The 20,766-nt window shown below is 39.5% G+C and overlaps 1 protein-coding gene across 2 annotated transcripts in view; it reads left to right on the top strand.

Annotated features, from left to right (window-relative positions):
* frem1a (Fras1 related extracellular matrix 1a) overlaps positions 1-20,766 on the top strand; it is a 55,452-nt gene that overhangs the window by 20,576 nt on the left and 14,110 nt on the right. The window contains exons 3-23 of one of the 2 annotated variants that reach the window (XM_060935430.1): positions 5,654-5,748; positions 5,900-6,213; positions 6,361-6,557; positions 6,662-6,985; positions 7,244-7,352; positions 7,473-7,604; positions 7,708-8,052; positions 8,140-8,282; positions 8,583-8,779; positions 10,092-10,182; positions 10,276-10,443; positions 10,685-10,893; positions 12,661-12,754; positions 12,838-13,090; positions 13,282-13,485; positions 16,034-16,219; positions 16,347-16,543; positions 16,938-17,160; positions 17,294-17,438; positions 19,365-19,506; positions 20,510-20,705. In XM_060935430.1, the coding sequence (XP_060791413.1) occupies positions 5,654-5,748; positions 5,900-6,213; positions 6,361-6,557; positions 6,662-6,985; positions 7,244-7,352; positions 7,473-7,604; positions 7,708-8,052; positions 8,140-8,282; positions 8,583-8,779; positions 10,092-10,182; positions 10,276-10,443; positions 10,685-10,893; positions 12,661-12,754; positions 12,838-13,090; positions 13,282-13,485; positions 16,034-16,219; positions 16,347-16,543; positions 16,938-17,160; positions 17,294-17,438; positions 19,365-19,506; positions 20,510-20,705 (3,964 nt within the window). Of the gene's footprint in view, positions 1-5,653; positions 5,749-5,899; positions 6,214-6,360; positions 6,558-6,661; positions 6,986-7,243; positions 7,353-7,472; positions 7,605-7,707; positions 8,053-8,139; positions 8,283-8,582; positions 8,780-10,091; positions 10,183-10,275; positions 10,444-10,684; positions 10,894-12,660; positions 12,755-12,837; positions 13,091-13,281; positions 13,486-16,033; positions 16,220-16,346; positions 16,544-16,937; positions 17,161-17,293; positions 17,439-19,364; positions 19,507-20,509; positions 20,706-20,766 lie in introns of those variants that run through there. The other variant, XM_060935439.1, reaches the window with a different exon arrangement.

Genomic DNA, 20,766 nt, shown 5'->3' with positions numbered 1-20,766 from the left:
ATTCTTCTTTAACCATTCTTTGGTAGAATGACTTGTGTGTTTAGGGTCGTTGTCTTGCTGCATGACCCACCTTCTCTTGAGATTCAGTTTATGGACAGATGTCCTGACATTTTCCTTTAGAATTTGCTGGTATAATTCAGAATTCATTGTTCCATCAATGATGGCAAGCCGTCCTGGCCCAGATGCAGCTAAACAGGCCCAAATCATGATACTACCACCACCACATTTAACAGATGGGATAAGGTTCTTACCGGTATGCTGGAATACAGTGTTTTCCTTTTTCCAAACATAACACTTCTCATTTAAACCAAAAAGTTCTATTTTGGTCTCATCCATCCACAAAACATTTTTCCAATAGCCTTCTGGCTTGTCCACGTGATCTTTAGCAAACTGCAGACGAGCAGCAATGTTCTTTTTGGAGAGCAGTGGCTTTCTCCTTGCAACCCTGCCATGCACATCATTGTTGTTCAGTGTTCTCCTGATGGTGGACTCATGAACATTAGCCAATGTGAGAGAGGCCTTCAGTTGCTTAGAAGTTACCCTGGGGTCCTTTGTGACCTCGCCAACTATTACACGCCTTGCTTTTGGAGTGATCTTTGTTGGTTGACCACTCCTGGGGAGGGTAACAATGGTCTTGACTTTCCTCCATTTGTACACAATCTGTCTGACTGTGGATTGGTGGAGTCCAAACTCTTTAGAGATGGTTTTGTAACCTTTTCCAGCCTGATGAGCATCAACAATGCTTTTTCTGAGGTCCACAGAAATCTATGGAATCAATTTTGTGCCAAAATGTTCACACAATACTTTTGAAATATCAAACAAAAACAATAAATCAAAATTCAAAAAAAGGTCAATTTTTTTCAGATTGGCAAACAAATTATTCATGTAATCGTGCAAAATATCAGTCTATTACTCTTCAGAAACCTTTTATTTTTGTTCCGCGTCTTTCTCAGTTTTGTTTGACGTAATTTATTTTGGTTGCGATTCCAGCTTTCTCATTTGCGCTCCCTGACTTTTTGCTTGCAGTTTTGGCACAAACGCTGTCCAGGAATGCATTCCCATTGGCTAACTTGTGTTTGACTGAGAGCTACGCTCAGCGATTTCCCCGGAGGCTGTTGCGGCCATTCCCTACTCGGATTCTGGCGGACTGTTTGACGAGTGACCTATCCATTGACGGTAAACAAGGATAGAGTGGACTTCAGTGGCGACTATGATATTGAATTAATTCAACAAAGTGTAAGTACGGGACAAATGTGTTGTATGTGTTGCAGTAGTACACATTATGCAGGTGTTTCGTGGCAAGTCAAATGTTAGACTGAGCTCCACTACCCAATATAATAGCTGTCTTGCTAAGGTTAAACACGCCTGCATAATGTGTACTACTGCAACACGTACAACACATTTGTCCCGTACTTACACTTTGTTGAATTAATTCAATATCATAGGCGCCACTGAAGTCCACTCGATCCTTGTTTACCGTCAATGGATCGGTCACTCGTCAAACAGTCTGCCAGAATCCGAGTAGGAAATGGCCGCAACAGCCTCCGGGGAAATCGCTGAGCATAGCTGTCCAACACAAGTTAGCCAATGGGAATGCATTCCTGCACAGCGTTTGTGCCAAAACTGCAAGCAAAAAGTCAGGGAGCGCAAACGAGAAAGCTGGAATCGCAACCAAAATAAATTACATCAAACAAAACTGAGAAAGATGCAGAACAAAAATAAAAGGTTTCTGAAGAGTAATAGACTGATATTTTGCACGATTACACGAATAATTTGTTTGCCAGTCTAAAAAAAATTGACTTTTTTTTAATTTTGATTTATCGTTTTTGTTTGATATTTCAAAAGTATTGTATGAACATTTTGGCGCAAAATTGATTCCATAGAAATCTCCTTTGTTCGTGTCATGATACACTTCCACAAACATGTGTTGTGAAGATCAGACTTTGATAGATCCCTGTTCTTTAAATAAAACAGGGTGCCCACTCACACCTGATTGTCATCCCATTGATTGAAAACACCTGACTCTAATTTCACCTTCAAATTAACTGCTAATCCTAGAGGTTCACATACTTTTGCCACTCACAGATATGTAATATTGGATCATTTTCCTCAATAAATAAATGACCAAGTATAATATTTTTGTCTCATTTGTTTAACTGGGTTCTCTTTATCTACTTTTAGGACTTGTATGAAAATCTGATGATGTTTTAGGTCATATTTATGCAGAAATATAGAAAATTCTAAAGGGTTCACAAACTTTCAAGCACCACTATGTGTGTGTGTGTGTATACATATATATGAGAGAGAGAGAGAGAGAGAGAGAGAGAGAGAGAGAGAGAGACTGTAATTATTGCTCAATTCAAAATTAACCACACCAAACCCATTTATTATTACTTACTGAGTAAATAACCAGTATTCATTAGCAGTTAACAGTAATTTGGTATTCATGTCGTACTACTCATTTGTTCCTGATTAGTCACTGCATAAATACCTATGAGTTATTGAATGGTATTGTAAAGTGTCAACCATGAAACTAAGCATGCGAATAGAAAAACAAACAAACAAACAAACAAACAAACAAACAAACAAACAAACAAACAAACAAACACATATACAGTACTGTGCAAAAGTCTTAGGCACATACAGTGAAATGCTGTACAGCGAAGATACCTTCAAAAATAATGAAATTAAATGTTTCTCCATAAAAAAAATACCATAAAGATCAGCAAGTAGTAATGCATGAAAAAAGTCAATGTTTGGTGTGATGGCCCTTTGCTTAAAAAAAAAAAAGTAGTCTCAGGTACAGTGAGTGCGGTTTTATAAGCAAATGAGCTGTAAGTTTTATTGAGTATCTTACAGAAGCAGACGCAGTTCTTCTGGACACTTTGACGGTCGCACTTCCTTCTTATTTTTCCAGCAAAACCCAGCAGCCTTCATGATGTTTTTGTCTGAAAAATGGTCTGTTATGTAATATGCTGCTTTCTTTACTGACATACAAACATTTTTCTGTAACATTTAATTTTGTGCTGGAAAACTAATGTTTGGAAATCTAAAGCGTTTTTGTACTGGTTCCCTAATATAGAAGTCATAAAATAAAAGTCTATAACAAGTGCCTGTGCCAGATTTAGTATAGTTGAAATAAGGTCTATTGCAGGCGTAATTCAAATTTCACATTTCAATGTCTGACCATCTAAATAGACCGACTTTCAGAATATACACAGTGAACTTACTGGATAAATGAGAATGTGGTGACAGATCACCACTCAGTTGTAAAATGACACTGTGCCACAGGTTTGTTGAATTGTCCTCAGCATATCTAAAGTTTATGCTTTATTGGACCTTTCCAATAAAGCAGAATTTTATATTCATTTTATATTCATTTAATTAATAGTTTATGACTAATTCTATATGGCACAAAAGAATAAACAACATTAGATAAAATATGTATGTACTTTAGTGGTTGAATTATCAAGGAGGAAGATGGAGATGTAATGTAATATCTGCATTAATGCAAAATATCCTCATTGACATCTATCAGACATATGTCACTGCTTAACCAGGAAAAATAACTTCCGTTTCTTCTTTTTTCTTCTATTAAAGGTAGACCGCCTTTCAGATTTTTTAAGTGTAGGTCATAAAAAGAATTCTCCCTGATACCCAATTGTTTTTGTTTCATGGACCAAAAGCTACTGAATTCGAATCACAGATTTCCAATTTTATTCAGTTTTTTAAAAATAGAACAATTCATGAATTTAGGGCCATGTGGCCCAAAATTCTCCGCTATTTTTTCCTGCTTCACCATGATCCAATTCAAGATACTACATCATACGCCATGTGGTGGGCTTTCCCCATTTGTGCAAGACAAATTTGAAACAGGAGAGGGAAATGGAGGATATGAGTGTGCAAATGAAACGTGGAAGACTGAGTACAGTAACAGAAAGCGAGAAAAAAAGATGTTATGTTCCGAAGGAAAGGAAACGCAGGACCAAACTAATAAATATTGCCAGTCAGCGAGCAACTCGTTGTGATCAGCTGTTTGTTTAGCGACAGAATGATGTAACTGTCAGTGCACGGTCAAGGTAAACCTGTAGATGGCAGTAATGCAACACTGTGGATGCCAGCTGCTGTAAAACCTAAAAGAAGAAGGAAAAGAAGAAGAAGGTAAACTTGCGCATGCACACATGGACTTCCTCTGCCTGCTTGACTGCGCGAAGTGAGTGATTTCATGCACATTATTTGCTTGGGAATCTCATCTCATCTCATTATCTGTAGCCGCTTTATCCTGTTCTACAGGGTCGCAGGCAAGCTGGAGCCTATCCCAGCTGACTACGGGCGAAAGGCGGGGTACACCCTGGACAAGTCGCCAGGTCATCACAGGGCTGACACATAGACACAGACAACCATTCACACTCACATTCACACCTACGGTCAATTTAGAGTCACCAGTTAACCTAACCTGCATGTCTTTGGACTGTGGGAGAAACCGGAGCACCCGGAGGAAACCCACGCGGACACGGGGAGAACATGCAAACTCCACACAGAAAGGCCCTCGCCGGCCCCTGGGCTCGAACCCAGGGCCTTCTTGCTGTGAGGTGACAGCGCTAACCACTACACCACCGTGCCGCCCTGCTTGGGAATCCCCTCAAATTAAATAACTTCCCAGCCACAGGATGACCTGGGTTTGTTTTGTTTTGTTTTTTTGAGATATTGCAAAAATAAACATATATCATAATGACCAAATTTCAGAGGGAACTAAATTTCACAAATTTTATGAAATCAAAAGGCCGTCTAGCTTTAAGAGCTTGCACCCCCACCCACCCAAGGTTCAATTTTAGATGGAAAGCATGCATGTATGGCAGGGTTTACATATAGTTTCTGGCAAATTTGGATTAATCTTATTTGTAACTTAAAAAAAATTGTACTGAAAGATATCATTTTGATGCAATTTTTGATGTAACTGACTACCGTTGTTTACAGTCACATTTAAATGGTTCAAACAGTGATCTAGTGATAGATAATGAAATAATAAGCGTGATCATATCATAAACAGCTAATTTAATCTGGCAGGTTATAAGTGTGAGATTGTTTTACACCAGTCTTTATAAATTTGAGGTGAAGAATTCAAAAATTTTCCATAACAACATGGCATGTAAATCTCAAACAGTGACATCACATAGCAATATCACTTCAAGTTGGATGGACAAGAGGAATGATTTTAATTTTTTCTTTACACTGTGGTTACTGCATTGGCCAGGCCTTCTCTTAAATACAAATTAAGGTTTTAAAGTCTTTTAAATGGTGCAAACTATCATTTATGTTTGTAATTATGCTCATAAAGTTGCTGCAAGCAATTTAGCCAAAACTGAAACATAAAAATTCTTCAAAGTCTGCATCCTGTTTAAGGCACAATTTAAAAAAAAAATTGTACTACTTTTTTTGTACGTGCCTTTTTGCTATTTTCATGTGGCTCGCAAAAGCACTTCGGGAATGTGGTGAATCAGCACACCATGTCATAGATACAGAAATGGCTGTGAAAAAAGTGACCTTTTATGTTGCGTTATTATAGCATAATTATAGTGCTTCTGCTAATTTAATCTCATTGGTTTGGGTAAAAGGATTTTATCTACATTTTTAATTGCTATACTCTCACCAGGTTTTTGACTGCCACTATTTAGCTGATGAAGTGAAATATACGCATAATGGCTGTCCTATTTTAAAAGAAGATACTGTCAAACTTCGATTGTACAGGTATGTGGTTTGTTTAAGAATGGTGTATTATTTATCAGATACATGTCAAGAAGATATCAGACCATGACAAAATGAATTACATGTTCATTTTCGGTATATAATCTTCATTTTTAGCCATTTACTTAAAAACCCTAAATGTTTTGTATTTTAGATTCACAGAGACAGAGACATATAGTGAACTGTTCTCACTCCATATTGAGATCATGGAACCTGACTGTAATGTTATAAAGTTGGGACCCCAGACATTACAAGTTTCAGAGTTCTATGGACTTTCCAATATGCTTGATGGTAATGTGATGTCCTTCCACTATGAGCATCGGCCCAACATAGAGTGTACTATTAGGGTGACGACACCAGACTCTGGTCTGCCTGGACATGGTCAGCTGGTCACTGGTGAACCTGACAAGCTGGAAGGGCCAAGAGGAGATGAACCAGACAGCTTTGTCTCAATTCGACAACAATTAGGTATGACATCTTCAAATGTAAGCTACACACTATAGACCAAATATGCTGTTTAGAGCCAGCATAGTACCAAATTAAATACACATTTGATCAACATTGTTCAGGGCTATTTTAATTCATTTTCTTAACTTCTTGAAACTTTTTCTTCAGAAAATAAAGCCAGAGCCAAATGCAAGAGTGAAGTCTGTTTGAAAGGACTAAAATTGTTGACGATTACAAAAGTGCCTTGTGAAGAATTCTTAATGATGGGCATTCGCTATCAGCATATTGTTCCTCCGTCACCTGATGTTGATTACATTGCTATCAAACTGGACCTCACAGACACAAGGAGCACGAGCATAATCCAGGTTCATATGGCAAAAGCATGTGCCAGCCTGCAAGCCAGTCATTTTTTTCTACTTTTTCTCTCGTCACACACTGTAATATTAAATGATGTGTTTTACTCATCTAGTCAGAGCAAGCCTGGATCCCTGTTACCATTAAAGGTGCTGTTCCCAACCAGCCCCCAAAGCCTGCCTTCATGTCCATGTTCATTCTGGAAGTGGATCAGTTCATCCTGACACCACTGTCCACAGCCATTCTTGATGCAGTAGATGCTGAGACTCCAAAGAACATGCTGGTGTTCAATATTACCAAGCCCCCTAGTGAGGGTTTCATCACGCATTTGTCTGATCACACCAAGCCCATCTCCTCCTTCACCTGGGTGGACCTCAATGAAATGCTTATCAGCTACCAGCCTCCCAATTCCAGCCACACACAACGCAGGAACTATGAGGTACCTTCTTGATACTGTACAAGATACCATACTTCACCAATATAAGCACACCATTGGGATAATTTTACTGCATAACAAACAACTTGCACTCTTAGTTCTTTAAGTGTACTTTGGTTAGTTAAGTACTCATAGCTTTCTAAAGGAGTTATATTCGTTGCAACCTTATGATAGATAAACCATTTGTTGTACACTTCTACGGTACATGGAACCTGCAATTGCCGTTGTCTATCACTAATCCTTTAACCTCTACTCAATTAGGTAGAGTTTGAAGTCCATGATTTCTACTTTGAGAAAAGTTCACCTATTATGGTGCATGTGTCCGTCAGGACAGCAGACACAAATGCACCAAGAGTGTCATGGAACATGGGTGAGTATTTTATCCTGATTGATCACAGGTTGAGCTACACTTGACAACAATTTACATTTTTATTCATATAATTTTCCTGACCACTGTATATTGATTCTAATAATGCTGAAATTTCCAAAGGGCTCAGTCTCCTGGAAGGTCAGTCTCGACCCATCACATGGGATCAGCTGCAAATTGTAGACAATGATGATCTAAAGGCTGTTAGAATCATCACTGTGGATGGCTTACAGCATGGAAGACTGACTGTCAGAGGTATGTGATATTTATTCTTCCATTAATTATTGATACAGTTATCCTTATAAACAACTATCCTGTTATACTGCATTAATGGTTGATTAAAACTAATACATTTTAGGTGGAAAAGGTTTCATGTTCACTGTAAGTGACATCAAGGCTGGAGTGGTGCGCTATTACCATGATGACAGTGATACCACCAAAGACTTTGTGGTCTTTCGGATCACTGATGGCTACCACCAGACCAGACATAAGTTCCCTATCAACATCTTACCCAAGGATGACAGTCCACCATTCCTCATCACCAATATGGTCCTGGAACTCTCTGAGGGACAAATGGCTCTCCTTAGAGGTTCTATACTTCAAGCGTCAGATATGGACTCCAGTGATGACTACATCTTGTTCAACATCACTAAGCCTCCTCAAGCAGGAGAGATCATGAAGTTGCCAGGTCCAGGAATTACAGGTTATTTTTTAAATCAACTATTCAGCTTAGTCTTTGACATCTATGTATGCTGTCTAACATCTCGGTGTCTTCATGTTTTCTTTGTAGGTTATCCTGTGATGCGTTTTCTACAAAAGGATCTCTTTCATTCCATCATCTACTACAGGCACTTTGGCAATGAAGTATTTGATGACTCTTTTGAAGTGGTGTTATCTGACTTCCATGATCCTCCCAATCTCTCAGAGCCTCAGGTATAATTTGTTGACACATCCAGCACCAATCCTGTAAGCCCAGTCTGGTAATCCTGCTATCACTGTCACCAGACATGTTAATTATTATTTGATAAGAACCTTCTACTGCTTAATGCAGAGTTTCGCATTGGATTTCATATATTGATATGAATTAATTCCCATCCATCCATCCATCCATCCATCCATCCATCCATCCATCCATCCATCCATCCATCCATCTATCTATCTATCTATCTATCTATCTATCTATCTATCTATCTATCTATCTATCTATAATTAATTCTCATGTGTTTTTTGCAGGTCATTGTGATTCAAATTCAACCTGTCCCAGATCAGCCGCCTAAAGAGTCCCCAGGAGTAACTCGACATCTGATAGTCAAAGAGACAGACGTGGTATATTTAACCAAGCAGCAGTTGCACTTTGTTGATGTGGAGTCACCAGACTGTGAGCTTACCTACACTGTTACCACCCCGCCTTTCTACACTACCACTTATGGGTAGGTGATAATTGACATTTTTCAAAGATCTTACGATCAGTATCATGTTGGCTGTTACATACAAGACACATTAACAAAGCAAAAATACAATAGCAAATTAAAAAATGTAACAACAACAACGAACACAAACAGCTTTATCTGAAAATGGAAAAGGAGATCAAATGTTCATTGCTGACTGGCTACAGTGAAATCAGTCTGAGAGCGTGAAGAAAATAGAAAACTGGAAGACGTTCAGATTAAAAGGAAATATGAGCATAAATTAATCTTCTGGTGCTTTTATTCTTGCTTATTTTTGTCAAGGGCATTCATTATTATTATTATTATTATTATTATTATTATTATTATTATTATTATCTCATCTGGCCATAGGCCAGGCCAGATGAGCTTATGCGAACACGCGTCATCCGTCCGTCGTCGTCGTCCGTCCACAATTTACAAAAATCACTACTCCTCCTACAGGATTGATCAGATTTTGATCAAACTCACATACAATGTTCCCCAGGTGGGTGTGCATAAAAATTGTCAAGATGGTGGCGCCACCTGTCATATTTACGATTTTATGGGCGTCTGAAATTTTTGGGTAACTCATCATATTAAATGCCACTCTTTGTAAACTGCTGGGATGTTTTCACTGAAACTCACCCAGAAGACTCTAAAGACATATACCAACAAGAATTGTTCACCAGGTGGTGCCAACTACCATAGATGAGGCTACAGAGGGGTCATGTGCAATTTCATGAAAATTGCTACTCCTCCTACAGGAATGATCAGATTTTGATCAAACTCATATGGAATGTTCCTCAGGTTGGTATGTATAAAAATTGCCAAGATTTTGGTGCCACTTGTCATATTTAACATTTTATAGCAGTTTGAAAATTTTGGGTCACTCATCACACCAAACACTACTGTTTGTAAACTGCTAGGATATTTTCACTGAAACTCATCCAGAAGACTCTAAAGACATATTCCAACAAGAATTAATCACCAGGTGGTGCCACCTGCCATGGATGCGGTTACACGGGGTCATATGCAGTTTCACAAAAATCGCTACTCCTCCCACAGGATTGATCAGATTTCAAACACGCACACAGTAGCCGGTCCAAACAGCAATAAGCATTCAACCTTAAATAAGGATCTACCTTAATGTTGTGTTTTTGAATTTCTAATCTTGCATTTATGATTTGCTGTCATGTTTTGGTTTATTAATATGTCTTGCATTTAATGGCCACCACACAATATAAACACTACATTTTTAAAAAATATATATAACTTTAGATTTTCAGAAATGTGTTTACCTACTTATGTTTGCCAGGGGACCTGATGCAGGGCGGTTGTTCTTGGTTGACACCATCCCAAAGTTGGCTAAGGATCCCAATGCCCCAGTGCTTAAACTTTTCACCCAGGTAAGAAAAAGCAATTGATTTCTTCCTTTTCACACAGTTTGGCCATTTAGGGGGATGCAAATGCTCACAAAATGCTTTCTTCCTTTCCACTAGCATGCTGTCAACTACATGAAAGTGGCTTATATGCCTCCTTTCCAAGATATTGGACCTTATCCTCAGCATATTCAATTTGTGCTGTCTGTGACCAGTGAGCAGGACCGAACTACCACTGGAATCTGTTTCAATATTACAGTGTTGCCAGTAGACAACCAATCCCCGGAGGTACCCCAAAACCATCTGCTCAGACCACACAATTTGTTTGAACAGTGTGTATTAACTAGAATATGAACAGGATAAAGCGGCTAGAGATAATGAGATGAGATGAGATGTTAGTTATTTGATTGGAAACCTTTACTGACAGTTGCACTGATTTTAGTCAGATAATGCTACTCTACATCATGTTTATGTGAAGCATAAATAGCTCCATAAAGGTTTGAATAATGATGTTTTGTTTGATTCTTAGGTGCACGCGAATCAATTAATCGTGGACGAGGGGGGAGAATGCTGGGTCAGTGCAGATCACTTGTACGTGACTGATGCGGATTCTCTGGAGGACTCACTACATGTGGCGCTGAAGAGAAGGCCTCAGCATGGGGACATGTATCTGGATGGTGCACCTTTGAATCAAGGCCAGACCTTCACTGTTAGAGACATGAAAAGCCTAAAAGTTAGGTCAGACATGACAGCATTTGATTCATCATTTTCAATTTTTAGCAGATTTTTTTCTCATTTACAGTGGTGCTTGAAAGTTTGTGAACCCTTTAGAATTTTCTCTATTTCTGCATAAATATGACCTAAAACATCATCAGATTTTCACACAAGTCCTAAAAGTAGATAAAGAGAACCCAGTTAAACAAATGAGACAAAAATATTCTACTTGGTCATTTATTTATTGAGGAAAATGATCCAATATTACATATCTGTGAGTGGCAAAAGTATGTGAACCTCTAGGATTAGCAGTTAATTTGAAGGTGAAATTAGACTCAGGTGTTTTCAATCAATGGGATAACAATCAGGTGTGAGTGGGCACCCTGTTTTATTTAAAGAACAGGGATCTATCAAAGTCTGATCTTCACAACACATGTTTGTGGAAGTGTATCATGGCACGAACAAAGGAGATTTCTGAGGACCTCAGAAAAAGCATTGTTGATGCTCATCAGGCTGGAAAAGGTTACAAAACCATCTCTAAAGAGTTTGGACTCCACCAATCCACAGTCAGACAGATTGTGTACAAATGGAGGAAATTCAAGACCATTGTTACCCTCCCCAGGAGTGGTCGACCAGCAAAGATCACTCCAAGAGCAAGGTGTGTAATAGTTGGTGAGGTCACAAAAGACCCCGGGGTAACTTCTAAGCAACTGAAGGCCTCTCTCACATTGGCTAATGTTAAGGTTCATGAGTCCACCATCAGGAGAACACTGAACAACAATGGTGCACATGGCAGGGTTGCAAGGGGAAAGCCACTGCTCTCCAAAAAGAACATTGCTGCTTGTCTGCAGTTTGCAAAAGATCACGTGGACAAGCCAGAAGGTTATTGGAAAAATGTTTTGTGGACGGATGAGACCGAAATAGAACTTTTTGGTTTAAATGAGAAGCGTTATGTTTGGAGAAAGGAAAGCACTGCATTCCAGCATCAGAACCTTATCCCATCTGTGAAACATGGTGGTAGCAGTATCATGGTTTGGGCCTGTTTTATTGCATCTGGGCCAGGACGGCTTGCCATCATTGATGGAACAATGAATTCTGAATTATACCAGCGAATTCTAAAGGAAAATGTCAGGACATCTGTCCATGAAGTGAATCTCAAGAGAAGGTGGATCATGCAGCAAGACAACAACCCTAAGCACACAAGTCGTTCTACCAAAGAATGGTTAAAGAGGGATAAAGTTAATGTTTTGGAATGGCCAAGTCAATGTCATGACCTTAATCCAATGGAAATGTTGTGGGAGGACCTGAAGCAAGCAGTTCATGTGAGGAAACCCACCAACATCCCAGAGTTGAAGCTGTTCTGTACAGAGGAATGGGCTAAAATTCCTCCAAGCCGGTGTGCAGGACTGAGCAACAGTTACCACAAATGTTTAGTTGCAGTTATTGCTGCACAAGGGGGTCACACCAGATACTGAAAGCAAAGGTTCACATACTTTTGCCACTCACAGATATGTAATATTGGATCATTTTCCTCAATAAATAAATGACCAAGTATAATATTTTTGTCTCATTTGTTTAACTGGGTTCTCTGTATCTACTTTTAGGACTTGTGTGAAAATCTGATGATGTTTTAGGTCATATTTATGCAGAAATATAGAAAATTCTAAAGGGTTCACAAACTTTCAAGCACCACTGTATTTGAACATTTCCATAATTGGTATTTTGAACTTATGAATGAATTTCCAATATGTGTACGATGTGTGATGATGGTCATGCATTTTCAACACACAGATATCACCATGATAGTTCAGAGACAGAAGAAGATAACATTGAATGTATCGCCACAGATGGGGTGAATTCAGTTGATTTTGTTTTACATATTAAGGTAAATATTACATCATTGACTTGTATTTATTAACAAAATGACTAAATCATATCTAACTGTAAGACTCTTATATTCATTGACAGGTAACACTAGTCAATGATGAAATGCCAGCACTGGTGCCAGGCTTGAAGACTGTTTTCGAGTGTGCAGAGGGACAGGAAGTAGTGATCACCATAGAGTACATTTGTGCAACAGATGTTGATAGTGATGACAGCAAACTGACCTATCTGATTGCTCGTCAGCCATATCATGGTGTAGTGCTAAAGAATGGTGTAGTGGTAGATAGGTTCTTTCAAGAAGATATAGAAGCCAGGATCATCAGCTACAAACACACAGGTACTAAAACTTCTCCTTCTCTCTATTTGTTTGTATTAGGCAAAATATTTCACCTATTGCTTTCTATAATAATTAATAAAACATATTTAGACCTCTTCCAGATTTGCAAAATATTGGTCTATACTTGAATGTGTCATGGTTTTGTGGTGTCTGAAATGAGAATAGATACTAATATAAATAACATTCCAAAGGCCTGGAGGTTGGATTGCTCCCTCGTCATGATACCATCACGTTTGTGATCTCTGATGAACAGACGGATCCAGTTCCTTCATGCTGCTTTGACAGACCTTCCCAGTTTAACAGGCAAACAACACATCCCCAGGACTCCCTGCTAATCTATGACCTCAATATTACCGTTTATCCTGTGGACAACCAGCCACCATCCATTGCTATTGGTATACCATATTTGATCAATTCTATTAGCAAGACAGATGTCTTTAATTTATTGAAGGGAATTTAAGCAGACCTCAAACTGTAAGAAAGGACTACTAAAGCATACATTACATAATATATTATTTTTTAAATAATAAACACTATACTTGAAGTATCAAGCTAGATTTAAGTAAAATGGGGATTTAACATAGACTGGCACAGATTGGCATAGATTTGGCTACTTACACTCAGGTCTTTTGGCATCATGCTCATCTGCCAGCAGTCACCTTCAGCAGGCAATTCGGAGCCATTGGGCGAAACAGGTGGCCGAGCTCACCGAATATCAATGAACGGAAGTGCTGTTCAGTGATGCGGCCATCCCATCACAAAATAGCGAAGTTGAGGTCCGGGCACTCCATCAGGTTCATGACCGGTTAAAGTTTGGTAAATGTGTTTATTTTCTTGACTTAAAGTACCAACACTCATACACTACCGTTCAAAAGTTTGGGGTCACCCAGACAATTTTGTGTTTTCCATGAAAAGTCACACTTTTATTTACCACCATAAGTTGTAAAATGAATAGAAAATATAGTCAAGCCATTTTTCTGGCCATTTTGAGCATTTAATCGACCCCACAAATGTGATGCTCCAGAAACTCAATCTGCTCAAAGGAAGGTCAGTTTTATAGCTTCTCTAAAGAGCTCAACTGTTTTCAGCTGTGCTAACATGATTGTACAAGGGTTTTCTAATCATCCATTAGCCTTCTGAGGCAATGAGCAAACACATTGTACCATTAGAACACTGGAGTGAGAGTTGCTGGAAATGGGCCTCTATACACCTATGGAGATATTGCACCAAAAACCACACATTTGCAGCTAGAATAGTCATTTACCACATTAGCAATGTATAGAGTGGATTTCTGATTAGTTTAAAGTGATCTTCATTGAAAAGAACAGTGCTTTTCTTTCAAAAATAAGGACATTTCAAAGTGACCCCAAACTTTTGAATGGTAGTGTACAGTATACCAGAGGGGAACTGTCAGGGCCTTCTAGGCCTTCAGAGAAGCCCAAACATATCATCTCATCTCATTATCTGTAGCCGCTTTATCCTGTTCTACAGGGTCGCAGGCAAGCTGGAGCCTATCCCAGCTGACTACGGGCGAAAGGCGGGGTGCACCCTGGACAAGTCGCCAGGTCATCACAGGGCTGACACATAGACACAGACAACCATTCACACTCACATTCACACCTACGGTCAATTTAGAGCCACCAGTTAACCTAACCTGCATGTCTTTGGACTGTGGGGGAAACCGGAGCACCCGGAGGAAACCCACGCGGACATGGGGAGAACATGCAAACTCTGCACAGAAAGGCCCTCGCCGGCCACGGGGCTGAACCCGGACCTTCTTGCTGTGAGACGACAGCGCTAACCACTACACCACCGTGCCACTCATCAGTATTTCAAATGTTCTATTTAATTTCTTTCATTCTTTAATTTCTCTCATAATTTCATTATAATTATTCTCTTCTAATTTTAATTTGACCTCGTTTTCTATCAAATTTGCTTCAGAAATGAAAGGGTTACTGTTCTGAAAACATTAAAATCGAGTTATCCAATGAGATTTTTTTGTTTGCTGTCTCTAGGCTGAGAAGAGTTTAGAGCTGGCTCACTCATTGGTTAGGACTTCATTGCTGGGACAGAAGGCCATAGCAGTGTATGTTTATGTAGGAAGTGACAGATGAATTAATCAATCAGATTTTGATTCATAGTAGGAGGGACCAAAAATGTATCACCTTAGGTCTTCTGGAAGGCCAACGCTAGCTTAAATGTGAGTCGGTGCCATCAGTGCGGCAGTGAAGTTATCTTCCAGCCAGTGTAGCATTCATCAGTAGTGTTAGCGAATGCTAATAAAGCAGTCAAGCCAGTGCTATCAAGAGCAAGTAGCACAGGCTAACAACCAAGAAATTAAGATTCCTATCTCCAGACTCTTCTCCCACGCACGCTCGCCGCAGTATTTTTCACTCAGACTTAAGAATTAATTTCCCTGTGTAATTTGCTTAGTTACTTTTAAAATCATCTTTGAAAGCTACACACAGCAGAGCTACCTGGCAGCCTGCCACTAATCCCTTGCAAAATCCTTTGCGCTGTTGCTTTTTTGGTGTGTCTGGCTAAGTTCTGGCTGCGCTGAAGTCCCAGCTCTAATAGTAATGGTTCACCACTGCAATATACAGTAGGTACATTTTGTAGGTATACGATTACAGCTACTCTTTATGACTGCATCACACATCAATGTCTCATTACACTGTTGGAGGCACTGCTGTGTTGAGAACTGGAATTGGCATATCTGGTCAGCATTGGTCATATGGTCCTATTTCAGTGTCTTCAGTATTGTTCTACAATGACAAAAATAGTCCAAATACAGAAAATCCTATGAATGAGAACGTATGTCCAAACTTTAGACTGGTACTGTATCTATAATTTAAACAAGAAATATATAATAATTTTTGATAGATTAATGTTAATAATGATAATGGGCTTATTCTCCATGAAAAATGCTTTTTATTACCACAGGTGAAGTGCTTCAGGTGGATGAAGGTGGTTCTGCCTCTATCACTGTAGCACATATAGGAGCTTCTGACCAGGATACTCCTCTGGTGGAACTGCAGGTCGTATTAGAGTCTCCACCACAGTTTGGCTATCTTGAGAACGTTCTGCCTAGTCCAGGGTTTGAGAAGAGCAACATGGGAATCAGTATTGGTCAGTGCTCACATTGTCATGGTTTTCAAAGGGATGCTAATTAATTGTGTTGTACGTTTTAAACCTTAAGTCGAGAAAATAAACACATTAACCAACATTGGTGGTTTTTATGTACTCTGTCTCTCAGCCTCTTTTTCCTATAGGGATGTAATGAATGGACACATAAACTATGTGCAGTCCAGACACCGAAGGTTTGAACCCACTGCTGACCAGTTTATGCTATACATCTCTGATGGCAAACACCAATCCTCTGCAATCCCCTTCTACATCATCATCAAGCCAATAAATGATGAAAGCCCAGATTTCCTAGCCAGGAACATTAGTGTAAGATGAAAATAATTGCTACAATATACAAATTATTAAATATTTGAGTTTTTTTTTAACTAATACGATGGTAGATTTCATGAGGACCATACCCCTGGAATATGCAGTGTATAGATGATGTAAAAACGTATAATATTAAAATTTTTACATAGTAGTAAAATGTAATTTGCTTTGAGATATTATTGCAATATACATGGAAGCTACCGCTGAGGGATGTGGGCGCCCTCGATGCACTAGAACTAGCATCATGCATGGCGGATCGGGATGACTGGGCCTCCAGGTGTGCGGCTCGGCTGAGGCCGCCATGAATGAAAATGAACCGCTGTCATTTCTGTCTTACATTTCCCTACCTAGTGACGACTATAATTAGTAAATATGGAGGTGTGTTTTGCAGGTCCGAGAGGGCGACATGAAAGAGTTGGACGCCTCCATTATTAATGCTGTGGATTTAGATGTTCCCAGAGATCAATTAACATTTCGCATTATCCAGCAGCCCCAACATGGGGTTATCATAGGAGGGCTTAATGGTAATGATGTGGCCCATTATAGAAGATCCATCCAGAGTCGTGGAACAGAGGTTCAGGTCCAAGTCTTCACCATGGAAGATCTCAGAAATGGTATACACTCATGTAATGAATGAAAGAATCAATCAATGATCCAATCAATCAATCAGTCAGAAACTCTGGTAATTATTGCATTCTGTGACATGTACAACAGATTTTGAACCTCTTGGTGACTCTGTCTTCACAGGTATGTCATTGGTGTATTTGCATGATGACTCAGAAAGTAAGCAGGACAGCTTCATCATCCAGTTGTCTGATGGAAAACATCAGCTCCAGAGGCACATATTGGTCAAAGTGATGCCTGTCAATGATGAGAAGCCGTGTATCATTAGGTATCTGATACGAAATGAAAGTCTGTTTTTCTTTCTGTGCACAGAGAAAATAATTTGAGTGGTCCATGCATGATTCTTATAAACACAGGCAAGCATATTCAGGGGTGGAAAAACTATTGATAACTTATATGTATGTATTAAGCTATATTTCAGTTGCATTAAGAATTCAGTCAAAAATGTACCCAGGTAAAAGTAAAAATGTTGCTTTTAAATATATTTAAAAAAAAAGAAAAACTAAATGTTTTATCTGGTGCAATTACATTTGTAAGTAGGTCAAAAGAGATGGCAAGTTGGCAAGATTCTTGATAGTTTCTTCTACATTGATAGATTGGATTAGATATTATAAAATGAAACGCAAATAAAATGTACAGGAGCACATTCTACTGATATACAATAACGGCCAAAAGGATGTGGACATCTGACCATCACACTCATATGTGGTCCTTATCCAAACTATTGCCACAAAGTTGGAAGCACACAATTATATAGAATTATTTTATATGCTGTAGATTGTAGACTAAGAAGCGTAAACCTGTTTCATCATGACAATGCCTCTATGAGCAAAACAAGATCCATAAAGACATGGTTTGCCAAAATTGGAATGGAAGAAATTGAATGACCTACACAGAGCCCTAACCTCAACCCCACTGAACACCTTTGTGATGAACTGCACTGCTGACTGCACCCCAGGCCTCTTCAGCCAACATCAGTGCTTGCCTTCACTAATGCTCTTGTGACTGAATTGGAAAAAAAGAAAAAAAAAACCCAGCTATGCTCCAAAATCTAGTGGAAAGCCTTCGCAGCAGAATGGATATTATTGTAACAGCAAAAGGGGAATAAAACTGAAATGGGATGTTCGACAAACACAAACACATATGGGTGTGATGGTCAGCTGTCCTATATCACACATTCATTGGCTGGAGGAGAGAAGACTCCTCAGGGTTTGTAATGAGTACTTTGAAAGTGTAAATAAATGCAAGGAGTAAAAAAGTCATTTTTTTTTCTTGGAAATGTAATTAGGTAGGAGATTCCACTCCACTAACACTCAAGTAAAGTATAAATAGCCCAATAGAATGCTTAAGTATAGTCACTCACTCACTTCTTCCAGCTTGTCCCAGTTATGTGTGTGGGGCTGCTGTCATGTGGACCCTATTGATCCACATGTCTGGGCAGCATGGTGGTGTAGTGGTTAGCATTATCACCTCACAGCAAGAAGGTTCTGGGTTTGAGCCCAGCGGCCAATGGGGGCCTTTCTGTGTGGAGTTTGCATGTTCTCCCCATGTCTGCGTGGGTTTCCTCCGGGTGCTCCAATTTCCCCCACAATCCAAAGACATGCAGGTTAGGCTAACGTGAAACAGCCATGGCCTGAAGGTTGAGCTGAAGTGCCCTTGTGCAAGGCACCTAACCCCCAACTGCTCCCTGGGCACTGTAGCATAGCTGCCCACTACTCTGGGTACGTGTGTGTTCACTGCTTCAGATGGGTTAAATGCAGAGGAGGAATTTCACTGTGCTTGAGTGTAGGTGTGATAAAGTCTTGTCCATTAATTGGAGCATAGTTTTACACCAGATACCCTTCCTGCTGCAACCCTCCCAGTTCCAGGCTTGGGAAACAACCATTCTTACCTATAATTTAGAGGAGCCAATTGACCTATGTCTTTGGGGGAAACCAGAGCGTCCAGAGGAAACCCATGCAGACAACATGCAAACTCCACACTTAAAGGCCCCCGCCAGCCGCTGGGCTCAAACCCAGAACCTTCTTGCTGTGAGGCGATAGTGCTAACCACTACACCACCGTACTGCCCATAATGCTTAAGTGTAAACAAAGTAAAGTTAATTAAGTATTTTAACCCCTGAGTAAATTCTAATTACATGCTAAAATAATTCTGTGATGGAACTGAGATAATAGCCATGGTGTGTGTACTGCAGGAACACTGGGATTGAGGTGGAAGCAGGAGAGACCAGACTTATTTCCAGTGCTGTCCTAAGCGCGCATGACAATGACACTCCCGCCACTAACATCATCTATGTGTTGGAGAGTGTTCCCATTCATGGTCTGCTTCAGATTAAGGTCAGTGCACAAGAAAAACTTTTCGTAAGCCTACATTTTATTTGAATAGTTACCAAGTATTATTAAAGCTAGACGGCCTTTTGATTTCATATCTGTGAAATTTAGTTCCCTCTGCAATTTGGTCATTGTGACATATGTTTATTTTTTTAATATCTAAAAAAAAAGACCCAGGCCATTCTGTGGCTGGGAAGTTATTTAATTTGAGGGGATTCCGTAACAAATAATGTGCCTGAAATCGCTCGCTTTGTGCCGTCAAGTAGACAGAGGAAGTCTGTGTGCGCATGCGCAGGTTTACCTTCTTCTTCTTCTTTTGGGTTTTACATCCACAGTGTTGCATTGCTGCCATCTACAGGTTTACTTTGACCGTGCACTGACAGTTCCATCATTCTGTCGCTAAACGAACAGCTGATCACATCGAGGTGCTCGCTGAGACCGCCGATATTTCTTAGTTTGGTCCTGCGTTTCCTTTCCTTCACAACATAACGTCTTTTCTTCTCGCTTTGCATTACTGTAGTCAGTCTTCCATGTTTCATTCACACACTCACGTCCTCCATTTTTCTCTCCTGTTTCAAATTTGTATCCCACAATGCCTTGCGTGAACCAGGAAAGTCCACCACATGATGCATGATGTAGTATCTTGAATTGGGTCATGGTGAAGCAGGCAAAAATAGTGATGAATTTAGTGCTATGTGGCCCTAAATTCATTAATTGTTCCATTTAATAATAATAATAAAATTGGAAGTCTGTGATTCGAATTCAGTAGCTTTCGGTCCACTAAACAAAAATAATTGGGTGTCAGGGAAAATTCTTTTAGTGACCGACACTTGAAAAATCTGAAAGGCAGTCTACCTTTAATGTCTTTGCAGTATTATAAAACCTGGAAATGATTATTCAGACAGCATTGTGTGGTGTTATATAACTATGCTTATTTTGGTGAAATGCCATCTTTGAAATGTCATCTTTGAATCATAAAATTATGTAAACCTCTCTGGGACCTTCTCAGGCAGGCCTGGACTGGAGGACATTGTCAACAGGAATGAACTGTTCCCAGGAGGCTGTGGATATGAACTTGCTGCGCTATGTACACACAGCTCATTCTGTAACTCACACACAAGACTTTTTCATCTTTCATTTAAAAGACGGCAGGAACCGTTCCCCTGCACAACACTTCCACATCTCAGTCAAGGAGCTAGTGAAAGGTTTTTGTCTATAATGTTTTCATCTTCGTAAGAAGCTATGCTATATCTAATATAACGCATT

This window comes from Neoarius graeffei, chromosome 1 (assembly GCF_027579695.1).
Source record: "Neoarius graeffei isolate fNeoGra1 chromosome 1, fNeoGra1.pri, whole genome shotgun sequence".
Taxonomy (NCBI): Eukaryota; Metazoa; Chordata; class Actinopteri; order Siluriformes; family Ariidae; genus Neoarius; species Neoarius graeffei.
This window is presented reverse-complemented; position numbering and strand designations above follow the sequence as displayed.